The sequence below is a fragment of the Stegostoma tigrinum genome, chromosome 26 (genome assembly GCF_030684315.1).
Source record: "Stegostoma tigrinum isolate sSteTig4 chromosome 26, sSteTig4.hap1, whole genome shotgun sequence".
Lineage (NCBI taxonomy): Eukaryota > Metazoa > Chordata > Chondrichthyes > Orectolobiformes > Stegostomatidae > Stegostoma > Stegostoma tigrinum.
The window spans coordinates 48,440,600-48,460,287 of NC_081379.1; the positions used below are offsets into that span (position 1 = coordinate 48,440,600).

At 44.8% G+C, this 19,688-nt stretch overlaps 1 protein-coding gene across 4 annotated transcripts in view; it reads right to left on the reverse strand.

Annotated features, from left to right (window-relative positions):
* The window catches only part of LOC125463951 (glutathione hydrolase 1 proenzyme-like), a 127,126-nt gene that overhangs the window by 58,189 nt on the left and 49,249 nt on the right, over positions 1-19,688 (reverse strand). For all 4 annotated transcript variants that reach the window (XM_059655168.1, XM_059655166.1, XM_059655165.1 and 1 more), the window contains exons 5-6: positions 13,471-13,663; positions 1,801-1,961 (exon numbers count right to left, since the gene is read on the reverse strand). In XM_059655168.1, the coding sequence (XP_059511151.1) occupies positions 1,801-1,961; positions 13,471-13,663 (354 nt within the window). The remainder of the gene's footprint in view (positions 1-1,800; positions 1,962-13,470; positions 13,664-19,688) is intronic.

Sequence of the window (19,688 nt, forward strand, 5' to 3'; positions counted from 1 at the left end):
CTGCCATTGGACTGACCAGCTTCTGCAGGCACTGCCATTGGATTGGCCAGCTACTGCAGGCACTGCCATTGGATTGGCCAGCTTCTGCAGGCACTGCCATTGGATTGGCCAGCTACTGCAGGCACTGCCATTGGATTGGCCAGCTTCTGCAGGCACTGCCATTGGATTGACCAGCTTCTGCAGGCACTGCCATTGGATTGGCCTGCTTCTGCAGGCACTGCCATTGGATTGACCAGCTTCTCTAGGCACTGCCATTGGACTGACCAGCTACTGCAGGCACTGCCATTGGATTGGCCAGCTACTGCAGGCACTGCCATTGGATTGGCCAGCTTCTGCAGGCACTGCCATTGGATTGGCCAGCTACTGCAGGCACTGCCATTGGATTGACCAGCTACTGCAGGCAGGTGAAGCTACCTGCTGTGGCCATGTACCTCCAACAGAAAGCCCAGCAGCTGCCAGCTGCCTGATTGACCTGTAAGACCAGCGAGCGTTCTTACCAAGGTGCCTCACCAGGAAACTCTCCTGCTTTAGATCTTTGCCTGGAGCTGAGAAAACAAGCCTTAACTCGGCAGTGTCACAGTGAGCCATGAGAGAGATGATGATGGAAACAGACAATGGAATGCTTTCTCTGCTCAAGCGGTTTCTACCTTTAACACTATGATTCACACCGCTGTTCCATAATATAAATTGCGTACGCTCGATGGCCAGCTCTGCAACTGCACAAGTGAAGGTGGGGCAAATGTCGACAGAGTCCACATTGGCTGAAAGCCCAGTGGACTTCAGATAAGAGCACCCAAGTAGTCCAAGCAGATATACAAATAGGCTACACCTAAATCCTCTGCAGCCATTGGGGTAATGCCACAGAGGAATAGATGAAAAAGGAAAGGTAGGGAATTAAAACTCACTCAGAAATAGTAGGAACGGCCGATGCTGGAGTCTGCGATAACAAGGTGTGGAGCTGGAAGAACACAGCAGGCCAGGTAGCATCAGAGGAGCAGGAAAGCTGACATTTCAGATCTGGACCTTTTTCTGAAAAAGGATCCCAACCCGAAACACCAGCTTTCCTGCTCCTCTGATGCTGCCTGGCCTGCTGTGCTCATCCAGCTCTACACCTTGTTATCTAAGGTAGGGAATTGTAGTTCTAAAATTGTACGCACATCCTGTATGTTGTAATTGAAAATGTTCCGCTTGCTGGAAGGGTGCAGCTGCAGTAATTTTCAAGAAGCTTGACACCATCAAGAATAAAGCAGCCCTCTTGCCTGGCACCCAACCCATCAGTTTCAGCATTCACTTCCTTGACTATTATTGTACAGTTGCAACTGTTTCATCTATCTACAAGACGCACTTCTGCTCCTTTCAAAACCTCTTTTCTCGAAAGTTTCTGAACCCATGTCCTCTATAACTTAGAAGAACAAGGGCAGCGGGTGCATTTGAACACTACCCCTCCAAGTCACTCACCAGCCTAACTGGGAACAGTATCACCACGCCTTCAGTGTCACTAGGTTAAAATTCTGAAACTCCTGTTTCTAACAGAACTTTGTTGTACATACATCACAGGGACTGTAATGAGTGATTCAAAAAGATTCACCATCACCTTCACAAAACAATTAAAAATGGACAATAAATGTTAGCCTTGCCAACACCTCATAAACATTGCATACGTAAATGTCATATATACAAATTATTGACAACACAATAAGCAGTTGATAGGATCAGAAGCTCCAAATTGCCTTGGGTGCTTTCTAACTGCTGCCATCAAGCTGGTGCAATGGAGACACAGAAAACCATACACTTCCCCACCTGCATTCCTGATATCAGTCACTATCTGTTGGGAAAGAGATCCGTTGTAAAATGCGTCAGCTCCTTCATCTGCTAGAATCTGATAGGTTGCAGCTAATCTTGGAAATTTGATTATTTCATCTTCCCGGAGTATTTTGCCATTTGAATTGCAAAATACTTCACTGTAAAGAGACAGACAAGATGCTGAGTAGCAGATCAGAATAGCACATTCAAACATTCAAATGTTGCATTTTAGCAAAAGTGAACTGTGTATTGCCTTCCTTTTTCCATCAGATGCGTACAAAAAGACAGTATTCTTTTTAATCCTCTTTATTGTGTTAGTGACCAAAATATTCAGGGTTATGATGTTACAATACCTGCCAATAACTTGGAGAAAGAATTTCAAGTGTCCAGTTAGTAGCAAGATGGTTAACAAGATTTCACATTTTAAGCCATTTGCTATTAGAACTTAAAACTATTTGGTTAAACACAATTTTTGAAAGCATCTTTAAACTAAATGTAATTAAATCAGCCAATTAAGCTAAATTACAGGATAGAACTTTTAATACAACTGAGAAAAAAACTCATTATCAAGTATATATAAAACTGTCCTTTATGTAGGTGTTCAATTCTCCTGGTATCATTTCAAATATTTCTTAACTCCTGACAGTTTGCTTCCAATCTTTTCCTTTCCCAGCTTGGAAACTTTTCACTCTTGGTGGTTTTTCACAAGACGAGTTGTTTTGGAGACTTTTCTCTCTAACTCAAGTTAGGCAATCTTCCAGTCTCATTTTAACTCTTTATAAATTTGATCTTTCCAACCTAAGCATGAGTTCTCACCTGCATTTCTGAATCACTTGCTGTTTGTAGCTGTTCTCCCTCTCCAGATCCCTGGCAAACTAACTTTGCCTCTTAGTTCTCAGGGATGTCTCAAGCTTTTTCCTTTCAAAGCCCATCTACATGGCGCTGAATCACGTTGGCCTTGTAACCAGACAGAATTAGCTATGCTTGAGATGCCAAGTCTCTTCTATCTTGGCAGCAAATCGACAATTTAAAGCATAGCTGTACACTACATAACATTTTTAATATTTTTCTGGGACTTTGGAGGCTCAATCCATTCATTGTTAGCAAACAGCCTTGTCTCCAAACCTTACATCATCTTCCCAGTAAAACATCTGGGCTCTCTTTAATCTCTAAAAGTCAACTCTTTCAGACCTGCCATCAGGCAAAGACCAGAACAGACCACATGATCTATTTCATTTTAGCATAAGTTAAAGACCAGAACCAAAAAGTAAATGTTTTTTAAACCTTATGATTGTTAACAATGGTGACATTTTTTTAAAGGGATGCACCTTAACAACTTTGGCAGATCCCTTATATTAGATGCAAACAAAACGTTGCTCTCATGGAATTCCAAAATACATATTTACCAGGGAAAGTCAACAGCTAACTATTACAGAGACAGTAGGAACTGCCGATGCTGGAGAATCTGAGATAACAAGGTGTAGAGCTGGGTGAACGCAGCAGGCCAAGCAATATTAGAGGAGCAGGAAAGCTGACATTTCGGGACTAGACCCTTCAGAAATCAGGAATCAACCGGTGAGCCTGACGTCAGTGGTGGGGAAGCTGCTGGAGAAGATACTGAGGGATAGGATCTATTTACATTTGGAAGAAAATGGGCTTATCAGTGGTAGGCAACATGGTTTTGTGCAGGGAAGGTCATGTCGTACCAACTTAATAGAATTCTTTGAGGACGTGACAAAGTTGATTGATTAAGGAAAGGCTGTAGATGTCATATACATGGACTTCAGTAAGGCGTTTGACAAGGTTCCCCATGGCAGGCTGATGGAGAAAGTGAAGTCACATGAGGTTCAGGGTGTACTATCTAGATGAATAGAGAACTGGCTGGGCAACAGGAGACAGAGAGTAGTAGTGGAAGAGGGTTTCTCAAATTGGAGACCTGTGACCAGTGGTGTTCCACAGGGATCTGTGCTGGGACCACTGTTGTTTGTGAGATACGTAAATGATTTGGAGGAAGGTGTAGGTGATCTGATTAGCAAGTTTGCAGATGACACTAAGATTGGTGGAGTAGCAGATAGTGAAGGGGACTGTCAGAGAATACAGCAACATGTAGACAGATTGGAGAGTTGGGCAGATAAATGGCAGATGGAGTTCAATCCTGGCAAATGCGATATGATGCATTTTGGAAGATCTAATTCAAGAGCGAACTATACAGTAAATGGAAAAGTCCTGGGGAAAATTGATGAACAGAGAGATCTGGGTGTTCAGGTCCATTGTTCCCTGAAGGTGGCAACACAGGTCAATAAGGTGGTCTAGAAGGCATATGGCATGCTTTCCTTCATCGGACAGGGTATTCAGTACAAGAGTTGGCAGGTCATGTTACAGTTGTCTAAGACTTTGATTCGGCCACATTTAGAGTACTGCGTACAGTTCTGGTCGCCACATTACCAAAAGGATGTGGATGCTTTGGAGAGGGTGCAGAGGAGGTTCACCAGGATGTTGCCTGCTATGGAGGGCACTAGCTATGAAGAGAGGTTGAGTAGATTAGGATTATTTTCATTAGAAAGACAGAGATTGAGGTGGGACCTGACTGAAGTCTACAAACTCATGAGAGGTATAGACAAGGTGGACAGCAAGAAGCTTTTTCCCAGAGTGGGGGACTCAATTACTAGGGATCATGAGTTCAAAGTGAGAGGAGGAAAGTTTAATGGAGATATGCATGGAAAGTTCTTTACACAGAGGGTGGTGCGTGCCTGGAACGCGTTGCCAGCGGAGGTGGTACACGCAGACACGTTAGCGTCTTTTAAGATATATTTGGACAGGTACATGGATGGGCAGGGAGCAAAGGGACACAGGCCCTTAGAAAATAGATGACAAGTTAGACAGAGGATCTCAATCGGTGCAGGCTTGGAGGGCCTAAGGGCCTGTTCCTGTGCTGTAATTTTCTTTGTTCTTTGTTCTTTCCTGGTCCTCTGATGCTGCTTGACCTGTTGTGTTCATCCAGCCCTACACCTTGTTACCTCAGTTAACTGTTACATTCCAGAAAGCAGCAAGTGGCGTGGTACAGAGTCTCTGAGACTAGCACGGCTGCCTCACAATGCCAAGGTTTGATTCCACCCTCAGGCGACTGTCTGGAGTTTGCACATTCTCCCTGTGTCTGTGTGGGTTTCCTTTGGGTGCTCCGGTTTCCTCCCACAGTCCAAAGATGTGCAGGGTAGGTGGATTGGCCATGATAAATTGCCCCCAGTGTTCAGGGGTGTGTAGGTTAGGTGGGTTATGGGGAGATGGGTGTGGGTGGGATGCTCTGAGGGTCAGTGTGAACTTGTTGGGCCAAAGGGCCTGTTTCCACACTATAGGGATTCTGTGATTCAAGTGAAGGATAAAACTGAACAGGTTAGTTAAGATGGAACACTTGCCCTTATCTAGGCACAGGTTATAAGAGAAGGGAGGTGATGTTGGAACTGTGCAGTACTTTGATTAGGATGCAGCTGGTGTACTGTGTGCAGGTCTGATCACTGCATCATAGGAAGGATGTGATTGCAGTGGAGGGAGTGTAGAGGAGATTCACTGGGATGTTGCCCAGGATAGAGCATTTTGGTGATGGTGCAGGCTTGGGCTGTTTTCTTTGAAGCAGATTAGGGTGAACCTGACAGAGATGCATAAGGTTATGAGGGGACAGACAAGGTAGAGAGAAAGCAGCAGTCTCCTTATTCAAAGGGTCAATAACAAGGAAACATGATTTTAAAGTGAAAGGCAGGAGGCTTAGAGGGGATTTGATTGAAAATGTTTTCACCTAAAGGCTGGTAGGAATCTGGAATGTACTGTCTGGGATAGTTGAGGTGAGAAACCTCATAACCTTCAAGAATTACTTGGATGAGAACTTGAAGTGTCATAATGTTGAAGGCTATGGGCCTAGTGCAGGAAATTGGGACTAGTATAGATACTAGTGTCTTTCGAATGATACAGACTCAATGGGCAGAAGGGATTCTTCTGTGCTGTATGTTTCTATGACTTGTGATTCTCTGAGCTACAGCCAATCTTTACAGAATTGAAAGTAGACACACCACAAACATACAACTTCCAACCAAACATTTACAGTTCTTAGGCTGCTATAGCACAAGTAAATCCACAGTTGATACCCAGACTTATAAAATAACTCACAATTGAAATTTAGCAGTAACAACCAGGAGGGATAAATCAAAGATTGTTGTAATTGAACAGTGACACGAACATTGATGTATGTGCATGCTCTGAGTACAGTCAGATTAATGTCTTTCCTTTGGAAATCCAAGAGCATCACGAGGGTTGAGAACTGATGGAGAGATTGTAGAAAATTAGAAATAGTGATTGAACAACTTTGATTACAAGGAAAGATTTAGGGAATTGAGCAGTCCTTTCACTTTAGGATTTTGAAAGAGGAGACATTTGTCTAAATCTGAGTTGTGTGAGTTTGTGAGCTTTTTGGGGGGATTTCCAACATGAAGACTGGTGAGATTTCTCATTGTATCTTTCCAAACTCACCTCATTAACTATGTACCCATGTGGTATCCATCATTTGCTATTCCCAGAAGAAATTGTCACTCAGCAATGCTTACACCATGGCCATCTTTAAAAAGTGGTTGTGCTGCTGGACAAGCTCTCTCAGTCCAAAACTATTCTGTATGATTCTTCACATTTACCCCAGACATGGCAAACAAGGGGTATTTCAGGACCCTGCTTTGTGGGCAGGGACCTGTGTAACCTGCTGGATGGCTGGTGCGAGGAGGGTTTTCCTCTTCCCCTGGGACCACCACACTAGACCATGCCTGTGCTGCTCTGAGGTTTCCACCCAGGCTAAAGCAGTCTCTGCCTTCTGGAGGAATGCACAGCACCGTAGGAAGAAGGTCAGTGACTTTCTCTGGATCAAGACAGGGTTAATCAACTCCTCCAATGAGGAAGAAGGTGAGCCTGACAAAGAGGAACCAACATTGATGAGGACGGTGCTGAGGAAGACCGGTCCAAGAAAACTTGACAGCAGCTAGATTTGAGGTAGATTGATTTTGCCTTACAACTCGTGGATGCTTGGAGCTATAAGCCAGATATGGTGCAGGGGTGTTCTTATCTTCAAGGCAATGCCTGGTTTATAACTTCAAATATTAAACTGCTTTGTTTGGCATGAATCCTAAGTGACCTTTTCCTTCTTGGTATCAATATCCTGTTATTGCATAAATCTTTAACACACCACAAACAGGTGCAGCAAATAATGAAGAAAGCTAGCCTTCATATTTCTATTTCTTTATTTCTATTTTTTTACTATTTCTCTACTTTACTAATTTTTTTCTGTTTCTTAAGAATTTGATCTTAAGTATCTGCACATAGTACTTTTGTAGCTGAGAAGGCATTGTGATGGGGCCACTGTAAACTTCTCACTACTCTTTTGTCACTCGTGTGACAATAAAGCTAACCCAATTTAATTCAAGTTATACTGCAGCTACAAAACACTGGTCAGACCCACTTGGAGTGCTGTGATCAGACCTGGGCATCACATATTTGGGAGTATATTTGGCCTTGAACTGAGTATCACGTGCGTTTACAAGAACGACACCTGAACTTCAGAGGCTATGCGGAGAAATTATGCAAATTAAGCCTGTTTTGTCTAGAGCTTAGAAGGTTAAGGGCTGATCTGTTCAATGTATTCAAGATAGAAGCAGGAAAAGACAGGGTAGATCAAGATAAACTATTTCCTCTGGTTGGACATTCTAGAACTAGGGGCACAGTCTGAGAATGAGGGCAAGACTGTTCAAGATTGGCATTAGGAAATGTTTTTACTCATAAAGGGCAGGAGAGTTTTGGAACTGTGTTCCACAAAGGGCAGTGGATGCTGCCTCAGTTATTAATTTTAATAACTGATAGTTAACTTCATAACTAATTACATTTGAGATAGATACATTTTTGCCGAGCAAGGTATGGGCCAAAGGTCATTTACGGAACGAGGCCATGATCTCATTGAACAGCAGAAAGATTTGATTTACTAAATGACTTGATCATGTTCCTATGTTTCTATGTTTCGTTTTCTGGCCAGCAAATCAATGTGGAGTTATGCAGGACTACACAGTTGTTGTGCTTCCCGTTTGCAAGGATCACTCTTTTATCATTGAGATGTAGAGGATTGAACGATGCTGATTGACTTCCAAAACCCTAACATTTAGAACATATAGAACATAGAACATTACAGCACAGTACAGGCCCTTCGGCCCTTGATGTTGTGCCGACCTGTCATACCGATCTCAAGCCTATCTAACCTACACTATTCCATGTACGTCCATATGCTTGTCCAATGACGACTTAAATGTACCTAAAGTTGGCGAATCTGCTACCGTTGCAGGCAAAGCGTTCCATTCCCTTACTACTCTCTGAGTAAAGAAACTACCTCTGACATCTGTCCTATATCTTTCACCCCTCAATTTAAAGCTATGCCCCCTCGTGCTTACTGTCACCATCCTAGGAAAAAGACTCTCCCTATCCACCCTATCTAAGCTTAACTTCCAGAGTGCAGCAGTGACTGAGCCTCAGTGCACTTTGTGTTACTTCACCTGATCATATGTGAACATGTACAGTTATTGTCACCATTCCAGGTAGTTTACAAGGTAAACATAGTCAGACACCTTCACAGATTTAAAAGGCTATTGAACGGTCTTGCAAATTGTTTCGAGTGTACTCCTGAACAGAAGGTGCTCGCTGTGCTCCTAAAATGATTCACTGCTCTTTGCATTCAGTCTTTACGATCTTCTTTAAGTGTATAAAAAAGATGACAGAGACAACAGTGAGCACAGACCTCTTTAGATTGAAGGTAGTGAAATGATATTGAGAAACAGGGAGTGGCATAGGAGCTGTATAAATACTTTGTATCAGTCCTCACGATAGAAGACATGAATAGCATTCCAAAAAATACTACATAATCAAGGGACAAAAAGGGGACAGAAAATAAAAACAAGAATTATCACTAGAGAAAAAGTCCAAGTGAAACTCATGGCTGATAAGTCCCCAAGACATTGACGTGTATCCTAGGATATTAAGGCATTTCGCCACAGAGATTGCAGATGTATTGTCGTAATCTTGCCAGAATCTTTAGATTCTGGAAAAGCCACGAAGGATTAGAAAATTCTCACCTTTATTTAAAATGGGATTCAGCAAACAGGTAACTAGAGGACGGTTAACATTCATTGGGAAAATGTTAGTCTGTTACAAATTTTGGAAGAGCAGACCATTTAGGAATATATAATATATTCAAACTCAATCAACATGGCTTTATGAAGGAGATGTCATGTATGACAAATATATTATAATTCTTTGAGAAGGAATAGATAAATGAAAATCAGTCGATGTAATAAATTTAGATTCCCAAAAGGAATTCAATAAGGTTACCCACATGAAGTAATTTGGTGAGACCCCATGGTGTTGGATTAGTTTTTAGTGTGGAGAGAGGATTGGATAACTAATAGAAGACAGTTAATTAGGATAAAGGGGGCATTTTCAGGACGGTTGCCTGTAGCTAAGAGATTGTCAATGGGATCAGTGCAAAAGCAATAATTATTAACAGTATAAACTCTTCACTTAGATGAGGAATTTGAAAGTACTATTATCAAGTTTGCAGGTGACACAAAAGTAGTCGGAAAGTAAGTGGTGAGGATGATACAAGGGGCTGAATCTTACATTTTTTTGGTTAAATCTGTGTTATGTCTATTCTTTTGGAGTATTATTCATTGCGTGGCCTCAAGCGTTTTCCTGCCATGTTTTACCAAACTCATTAATTACCAACAATGTCCCTGTGGCATCCTGATTTTTGCCCATGTTCCCGCATGCCACTGCCACAACCACACACCACTCAGCAGAGATAAGACTGGAATTAAGAATAATTGCTCAGCAGAGATAAGACCATAAGACATAGGAGCAGAAATTAGGCCTTTTGGCCCATTGGGTCCGCTCCACCATTCAATCATGGCTGATAAGTTTCTCAACCTCATTCTCCTGCTTTCACCCCGTAACCCTTGATCCCCTTGATAATCAGGAACCTATCTATCTCATCCTTAAATGTACTCAATGACCCGGCCTCCACAGCATTCTGTGGCAGTGAATTCCACAGATTCACCACTCTCTGGCTGAAGTAGTTTCTCCTTATCTCCATTCTTGAAGGTCTTCCCTTTACTCTAAGTCTGTGCCCTCAGATCCTAGTCTCTCCTACCATGCAGTTTGTCCAGGCCATTCAGTATTTTGAAAGTTTCAGTTAGACCCCACCCCATCCTTCTAAACTCCAATGAGTATAGTCCCAGAGTCCTCACACGTTCCTCATTCCTGGGACCATTCTCATAAATTTCCTCTGAACCCACTCCAGGACCAGTACATCCTTCCTGAGATACGGAGCCCAAAACTGCGCACAGTACTCCAAATGTGGCCTGACCAGGGCCTTATAAAGCCTCAGTAGTACATCGCTGCTTTTATATTCAGGTTAGCATCACCATCTCTTGAGCCTGCGCCATCTTTGTAAGGTCATTGCGCACGTAGACAAGCGTGGTAATCTGATGTTGCTTCTCATTGACGGTTGTCACAGCACAGCAACCACAAAGACACACTATTTCCAGCACACATGGCTGATATTCCTCCACACATACAATAACCTGGTCATTGTCTAAACACTGGTACATAGACCTTTCTTTATTCATTCATGGGATGAGGGCATTGCTTTAGGCAGCATTTACTGCCCATTCCAGTTGCCCAGAGGGCAGTTGAGAGTCGACTACAGTATTGTGGGTCTGGAGTCACATGTAGGCCAAACGAGGTAAGGATTGCAGTTTCCTTTCCTTCAGGACATTAGTGAACCCCATGAGTTTTTTCGACAATCAGCAATGAATTCATGGTTGTCACTAGATTCTTAATTCCAGTTTTTTTTATTGGATTCAAATTCAATCATCTGCCGGAACGTTATCAAATTCTCTAGATTAATAATCCAGCAATAGTACCCCAAGGCCGTTGCCTCCCAATACTTCATCTATTCATGGCTACATCCCATCTAAACATCTAAGTCCTTGATACTCTATTCCCAATCCAACAGGTGAACATCACATATAGTGAAATGATCAGACAAATACAACAACAAACATGAGCTTTTATTTACAGGAAGCAAATGAGAACACAAACAAAGCCAATCAGATATCAGTATTATGACCAATGATTACTTTAGTAATTAATGTGTTGAGATTCTACGATTATCCAAAATTCCTGCATCTCTGAAATTTTGGATAATCATAGAATCTCAACAGAATCGAAACAGGCCATTTGGCCCAACAAGTCCACACCACCCCTCCAAAGAGCATCCCACCCAGACCCATTCCCCTACCCTGATTCCCCATGTCTAACCCACCCAACCTCAACATCCCTGGGAGCTATGGACAATTTAGCATGGCCAAATCACCTACCCTGCACGTCTTTGGACTGTAGGAGGAAACCCATGCAGACACAGGGAGAACGTGCAAACTCCACACAGATAGTCACACGAGGTTGGAATTGATCCTGGGTCCCTGGCGCTGTGAGGCAGCTGTGCTAACCACTGAACCACCATGCCGCCCCAATCATAATCATATCTATGTATTAGCATATCCATTATCTCTGGAGTTATCTCTTTCTTAACCCTAGGCTCAGACCATTGGGTGGAAGGGATTTGTTGGATTTTCCTCTTCAGGTTTCTCAAATACCACTTCATTGCTGAGTTCAATCATTTACATTTACAAAATCAAACCAGGAAATCAGAATCTGACAAAAATCATACTAGATTCAAAATGTTGACTGTTTCTCGCTCCAGATGCTGTTAGACATCTTGGGTTTTGCTAGAACTTTCCATTTTTGTTTTATGCCTAAATTTCCTGATTATTTTACTCTAATCTTTTTAGCCTCTAGTTTATTCTATATTTGTAGCAAGCTTCTCTGCCTGACATTGTTAATCAGTACAATATATTTATCCAATATCTCTACTGTTCCCTTATTTTCCCACGATGATTTCACCAATACCTGTTTACAAGGGCTTTTGGTACTGTTTCCTTTTACTTACTCACAAAAGCACTGACAATCTGATTTTGTATGTGTCTGCTTCCTTCGTGAGCCATGAATGGTTTATCCCTGCTGAGTTTTAGATATTGAGTGAAATATTTTGAATGAGTTCTTTACATTTTTCCACTTTTTATTTATAACTGTATCTTTTAATCACCTTGCCCAATCGACCCAGTTCTCCCTTCATATCCATGCAAATGGCTCTGTTTGTAATTCTTAATTGAGATTGGAGTTCAAATTCATTTTCAAATGTAACGCGATATTCAATGTTATAATCACTATTTCCAGTGGCTCTTTTACAATGACATTGCTAATTGACCATGTCTCATTGCATGTTACTAGATTTAAAATAGCTTTCTGCTAACTCATCTTTGAGACCTCCCTTGCCAATTGGCCTGTCCCAGTCTATGTGAAGATAATGGATAGTCCCTCCAGGAGAGAGCATTCCTCCTCTTTGGTACAGAAAGCATAACAGCAGGCAACTAAATGTCTGAGCCAGGCAAAACAGTGGAGCAGGACTTTCAAACTTCTGAGTGGGGCCACCGCCTCCAATTTAGATTAGATTAGATTCCCTACAGTGTGGAAACAGGCCCTTCGGCCCAACAAGTCCACACCACCCCTTGAAGAATCCCACCCAGACCCATCCCCCTATAACCCACTCACCCCTGAACACTACGGGCAATTTAGCATGACCAATCCACCTAGCCTGCACATCTTTGGACTGTGGGAGGAAACCGGAGCACCCAGAGGAAACCCACGCAGACACAGGGAGAATGCGCAAACTCCACACAGGCAGTGCCCGAGGCTGGAATTGAACCCGGGTCCCCAGCGCTGTGAGGCTGCAGTGCTAACCACTGAACCACCGTGCCACCCCAATTTAATTCCAACTGCGGGGTGTGGTGTATAGTTTGGGTTCCATATTATTAAAAAGCCCAAATACGCACTGGAGAGAATACAAAACACATATATGAAAAAGACAGCCGAAATGTATTATACTTTTCGATTTAAGATGACCAGGCTGGGTCTCTTGTATCTTGAAAAGAAAAGGTTGCAGGAAGGCCTAGAAGGGAACTTTAAAATTGTTGAACAGTTTGAGAGAGTAAGCAGAGAGTCCAGTTGTGAAAAGAAACAAAACTGGAAACCATCAATTAAAGATGGCCATTATGATTTGAAATCCTAAATTCAGAAGAAACTTACTTTACCTGGAGGCAAATGGTTGGATGGATTTGTGGAAAGTCTGAATGAAGAAGAGAGTAAACAATATTTCCACTAGCTGGAGGGAGGGAGGGTGAAAGAATACATAAGTGGAGCATAACCACCAGCTTGGTCTCGCCGGGCTACGCGGCCTGTTTCTATAATTCTTTGAAAATTGATCCCGTGGGTTATAAAATGTTGCCCCAAATGCTCATCAGACAGTCAACCTCAACAGTGAGTCAACCTCAACCTCAACAGCTCCTGAGATGCTGCTGGGCCTGCTGTGTTCATCCAGCCTCACATTTTATTATCTCAACAGTGAGCAGCCTGGATTTACAATTACCTCCAACACCCAGCATGCAGTTGTCAGCGGAGAGGCACGTTGCTGTATCTTACCACAAAGACTGGTCTTTCTCAATGTCTTCCTTACGTTCCTCTATGGCATCTGCAAGAGCCCGACTAATGGGGAATCCTTCTTTGGCAAGTTTGATGCTTGGCTCAAATAACTGTTTCCACGCTAACCGTCCATGTCTTTGATGTGCTAATTGGTATCCTCGGATTTCACCAGGAACTGCGATGGACAGTCCTCCTGTCGGTAGGTTCAAAATTAAACAACAAGCATGTTCTTAAAATGACACCCTTCCAGTTCAGTGCATTGATTTACCAGTCATCTGGTCATGTTTATCTCACAGAGTAATGATTAGACCGAATGAAGAACTTGGTTATTTTCAGTTGTTAAGATATTCTGAATAAACCAGAGCTCTCACTTTGGTATTAGCTTCTGATGCTTCAAAGAAAGTATGGAGATAACGTTGAACAATGTTCAACATCGTTTGTGACTCCTCATGTACTGCATCATGACCTTGATAATGTCGAGGCTGGTCAGCCAGTTGGTAAGTAATGTTCAGCTCACACAAGTGCCAAACAACAATCATCTCCAACAACTATTACTCCTTGATATTCAATGGTATTCCCATTGCTGAGTGTCCCACTATCAACACCCTGGGGGTTTCCATTTACCAGAATCAGAACTGTACTAGCCATATACATACAACGACTACAAGAACTGGTCAGAGGTTAGGAAACCTGCAGCATTAACCCAACTCCGATTTTCAGCACTTTTTCAACATGGACAAGGGACAAATCAGGATTATGATGGAATATTCCCCACTTCCCTGGATAAGGCAGTTCCAGTAACACCCAAGAAGCTTGACATCATCCAAGACAAAGCAGCCCACTTGACTGGCACCACACCCACAAACATTCACTCCTTCATTAATGAGGCTCAGTTACAGCCGTGTGTACGACCTACTGGATGAGGTGTGAGAAATAATGGGAACTGCAGATGCTGGAGAATCCAAGATAACAAAGTGTGGAGCTGGATGAACACAGCAGGCCCAGCAGCATCTCAGGAGCACAAAAGCTGACATTTCAGGCCTAGACCCTTCATCAGAGACGGGGATGGGGAGAGGGTTCAGGAATAAATAGGGAGAGAGGGGGAGGCAGACCAATGATGGAGAGAAAAGAAGATAGGTGGAGAGGAGAGTTTAGGTGGGGAGGTAGGGAGGGGATAGGTCAGTCCAGGGAAGATGGTCAGGTCAAGGAGGCGGGATGAGGTTAGTAGGTAGGAGACGGAGGTGCGGCTTGAGGTGGGAGGAAGGGCTGGGTGAGAGGAAGAGCAGGTTAGGGAAGCAGAGACAGGCTGGGCTGGTTTTGGGATGCAGTGGGGGGAGGGGATGAGCTGGACTGGTTTTGGGATGCAGCGGAGGAAGGGGAAGAACTGGGCTGGTTTTGGGATGCGGTGGGGGTAGGGGAGATTTTGAAGCTGGTGAAGTCCACAGTGATGCCATTGGGCTGCAGGGTTCCCAAGCGGAATATGAGTTTCTGTTCCTGCAACCTTCGGATGGCATCATTGTGGCACTGCAGGAGGCCCATGATGGACATGTCATCTGAGGAATGGGAGGGGGAGTTGAAATGGTTTGCGACTGGGAGGTGCAGTTGTTTATTGCGAACCGAGCGGAGGTGTTCTGCAAAGCGGCCCCCAAGCCGCTTGTAGAGGAAACCCAATGTAGAGGAAACCACACCGGGTACAGTGGACACAGTATACCACATTGGCAGATATGCCTCTTTGTAGGTTACATGGAACAGTCCCTCTTCCGGACCTACACAGGCCCCAAACCCCACCTCTTCCTCCGTTACATTGATGACTGCATCGGCGCCGCCTCTTGCTCCCACGAGGTGCTCGAACAGTTCATCCACTTTGCCAAAGCCTTCCACCCCAACCTCAAGTTCACCTGGGCCATCTCCAACACGTCCCTCATCTTCCTGGACATCTCAGTCTCCATCTCAGGCAACCAGCTTGTAACTGATGTCCATTTCAAGCCCACTGACTCCCACAGCTACCTAGAATACACCTTTTCCCACCCACCCTCCTGCAAAAATTCCATCCCTATTCCCAATTCCTCCACCTCCGCCGCATCTGCTCCCAGGATGAGGAATTCCACTCCCGCACATCCCAGATGTCCACGTTCTTCAAGGACCGCAACTTTCCTCCCGCAGTGGTTGAGAACGCCCTTGACCGCGTCTCCCGCATTTCCCACAACACGTCCTTCACACCCCGTCCCCGCCAAAACCGCCCCCAGAGGATCCCCCTCATTCTCACACACCACCCCACCAACCTCTGGATACAACATATCATCCTCCGACACTTCCACCATCTACAATCCGACCCCACCACCCAAGCTATTTTTCCATCCCCATCCTTGTCTGCCTTCTGGAGAGACCACTCTCTCCACGACTCCCTTGTCCGCTCCACACTCCCCTCCAACCCTACCACACCCGGCACCTTCCCCTGCAACCGCAGGAAATGCTACACTTGCCCCCACACCTCCTCCCTCACTCCCATCCCAGGCCCCAAGATGACCTTCCATATCAAGCAGATGTTCACCTGCACATCTGACAATGTGGTATATTGTATCCATTGAACCCGGTGTGGCTTCCTCTACATTGGGGAAATCAAGCGGAGGCTTGGGGACCGCTTTGCAGAACACCTCTGCTCGGTTTGCAACAAACAACTACACTTCCCAGTCGCGAGCCATTTTAACTCCCCCTCCCATTCCTCAGACGACATGTCCATCATGGGCCTCCTGCAGTGCCACAATGATGCCACCCGAAGGTTGCAGGAACAGAAACTCATATTCCACTTGGGAACCCTGCAGCCCAATGGTATCAATGTGGACTTCACAAGCTTCAAAATCTCCCCTCCTCCCACCGCATCCCAAAACCAGCCCAGATCGTCCCCTCCCCCCACCGCATCCCAAAACCAGCCCAGTTCTTCCCCTTCTCACCCCCATTGCATCCCAAAACCAGCCCAGTTCTTCCCCTCCTCCCCGCCACTGCATCACAAAACCAGCCCAGCTCGTCCCCTCCCCCACTGCATCCCAAAACCAGCCCAGCCTGTCTCCGCGAACCTAACCTGTTCTTCCTCTCACCCAGCCCTTCCTCCCACCTCAAGTGGCACCTCCATTTCCTACCTACCACCTCATCCCACCTCCTTGACCTGTCCATCTTCCCTGGACTGACCTATCCCCCCCGACCCCCCCCCCCCCCCCACCTCCCCACGTATACTCTCCTCTCTACCTACCTTCTTTTCTCTCCATCTTCGGTCCGCCTCCCCCTCTCTCCCTGTTTATTCCAGTTCCCTCTCCCCATCCCCCTCTCTGATGAAGGGTCTCGGCCCGAAACCTCAGCTTTTGTGCTCCTAAGATGCTGCTTGGCCTGCTGTGTTCATCCAGCTCCACACTTTGTCATCTTGAATGAGGTGTGAGATTGCCAACTATGCAGTAAATGGAAAAGCTCTGGGGAAAATTGATGAACAGAGAGACCTGGGTGTTCAGGCCCATTGTTCCCTGAAGGTGACAACGCAGGTCAATAGGGTGGTCAATAATGCATACGGCATGCTTTCCTTCATCGGACGGGGCATTGATTACAAGAGTTGGCAGGTCATGTTACGGTTGTATAGGACTTTGGTTCCGCCACATTTGGAGTACTGTGTACAGTTCTGGTCGCCACATTACCAAAAGGATGTGGATGCTTTAGAGACGGTGCAGAGGAGGTTCACCAGGATGTTGCCTGGTATGGAGGGTGCTAGCTATGAAGAGAGGTTGAGTAGATTAGGATTATTTTCATTAGAAAGACGGAGATTGAGGGGGGACCTGGTTGAGGTCTACAAAATCATGAGGGGTATAGACAAGGTGGATAGCAAGAAGCTTTTTCCCAGAGTGGGGGACTCAATTACTCGGGGTCATGAGTTCAAAGTGAGAGGAGGAAAGTTTAAGGGAGACCTGCGTGGAAAGTTCTTTACACAGAGGGTGGTGGGTGCCTGGAACGCGTTGCTAGCGGAGGTGGTAGACGCAGACACGATAGTGTCTTTTAAGATGTATCTGAGCAGGTACATGGATGGGCAGGGAGCAAAGGGATACAGACCCTTAGAAAATAGATGACAGGTTTGACAGAGAATCTGGGTCAGCGCAGGCTTGGAGGGCCGAATGGCCTGTTCCTGTGCTGTAATTTTCTTTGTAATTTGTTCTAGCTCTGGCATGCCAAGTGATCTGGACGGTTCATTAATGATTCAAAGGATTAATATAATAGAGTGATTATTTACTATGATGGAAATTAAATACAAAAGTAGGGGAGGCCATTTGTACAAACTATTGGTGAGGCCACACACACACAACAAATGCAGAAGTTGCTGGAAAAGCTCAATAGGTCTGGCAGTATCTGTGAAGAAAACACTCAATCAGAGTTAATGTTTTGGGTCCGAGGAACTTAGGAAGGGTCACCGGACTTGAAACATTAACTCTGATTTTTTTTTTTCACAGATGTTGTTGAGCTTTTACAGCCACTTCTGTTTTTGTTCCTGATTTACGGCATTTGCAGTTCTTTCGGTTTTTATTCTGCCTTGCCCTGAGATCTCATCACAGCTGAAGCTGCTGGCCTTACGGAGAGAACAATATATCTTCAGAGGCCACTGGGAGCTGAACTGCATCACGGGTTGTAACAGCATGAGAAGCCGTACTGGCAGCATGAGATTGCAGGCTGGGAGAATGGGGCTTTGGTGGGTCAGAATGAAGGGCAGGGGCTTAGATTTCAGGCCAACTTCTTGACACTAACTGTTAGAATGGGGTACATGGAGGTCTCCCTCTAACCTGGCAGATAGACAGTCCTAGTATTCCATCAGCAAAACAGACACCTATCTCACCTGCTGTGAGATAACAAGGTGTAGGGCTGGATGAACACAGCAGGCCAACCAGCATCAGAGGAGCAGGAAAGCTGAAGTTTCAGGTCTGGAAGAAGGCCTGAAACAGAGATAATGGGAACTGCAGATGCTGGAGAATCTGAGATAACAAAGTGTGGAGCTGGATGAACACAGCAGGCCAAGCAGCATCTTAGGAGCACAAAAGCTGACGTTTCGGGCCTAGACCCTTCATAACATCAGCTTTTGTGCTCCTAGGATGCTGCTTGGCCTGCTGGGTTCATCCAGCCCACACTTTGTTAACTATTGAACAGACAGTGGTGGGCTAGCAGAATTCATTGCCACGGAGCGCAGTGGAGGCCAGGACATTAAATGCCTTCAAGGCAGAAATTGATAATTTCTTGATCTCGCGAGGAATTAAGGGCTACAGGGCGAGTGCAGGGAAGTGGAGTTGAAATGCCCATCAGCCATGATTAAATGGCGGAGTGGACTCGATGGGCCAAATGGCCTCACTTCCACCCCTATGTCTTACGGTCTTATGGTCTTATTATCACCCAATAATCGCTCCCAGTTAAATAAGCTGCTGACATGGGCTGCCAATACATCTGTAACATGTGAATTATACTGATTTTTGAATGTTATCCAAAGACCCCCCGGGTGAACCTAAAGAAAGCAATCAAAGCTTTAAGTAGAAATGGAAAATAGGGAAAAAGCTGTTTATATCAGCCAGCTTTTGGAACCCCGTAGCATTTTCGTCAGAAATCTGGTTACAAAGAACATAGAACATAGAACATTACAGCACAGTACAGGCCCTTCGGCCTTCGATGTTGTGCCGACCTGTCATACTGATCTCAAGCCCATCTAACCTACACTATTCCATGTACGTCCATATGCTTGTCCAATGACGACTTAAATGTACCTAAAGTTGGCGAATCTACCACCGTTGCAGGCAAAGTGTTCCATTCCCTTACTACTCTCTGAGTAAAGAAACTACCTCTGACATCTGTCCTATATCTTTCACCCCTCAATTTAAAGCTATGCCCCCCTTGTGCTCGTCGTCACCATCCTAGGAAAAAGGCTCTCCCTATCCACCCTATCTAACCCTCTGATTATCTTACATGTCTCAATTAAGTCACCTCTCAACCTTCTTCTCTCTAACGAAACAGCCTCAAGTCCCTCAGCCTTTCCTCGTAAGACCTTCCCTCCATACCAGGCAACATCCTAGTAAATCTCCTCCGCACCCTTTCCAAAGCTTCCACATCCTTCTTATAATGCGGTGACCAGAACTGTACGGTTCTTTTAAATTCAAGCTTCACTAAGCAGGAGTGAAGCAGGCGTCAGCAGGAATATACTGATTATT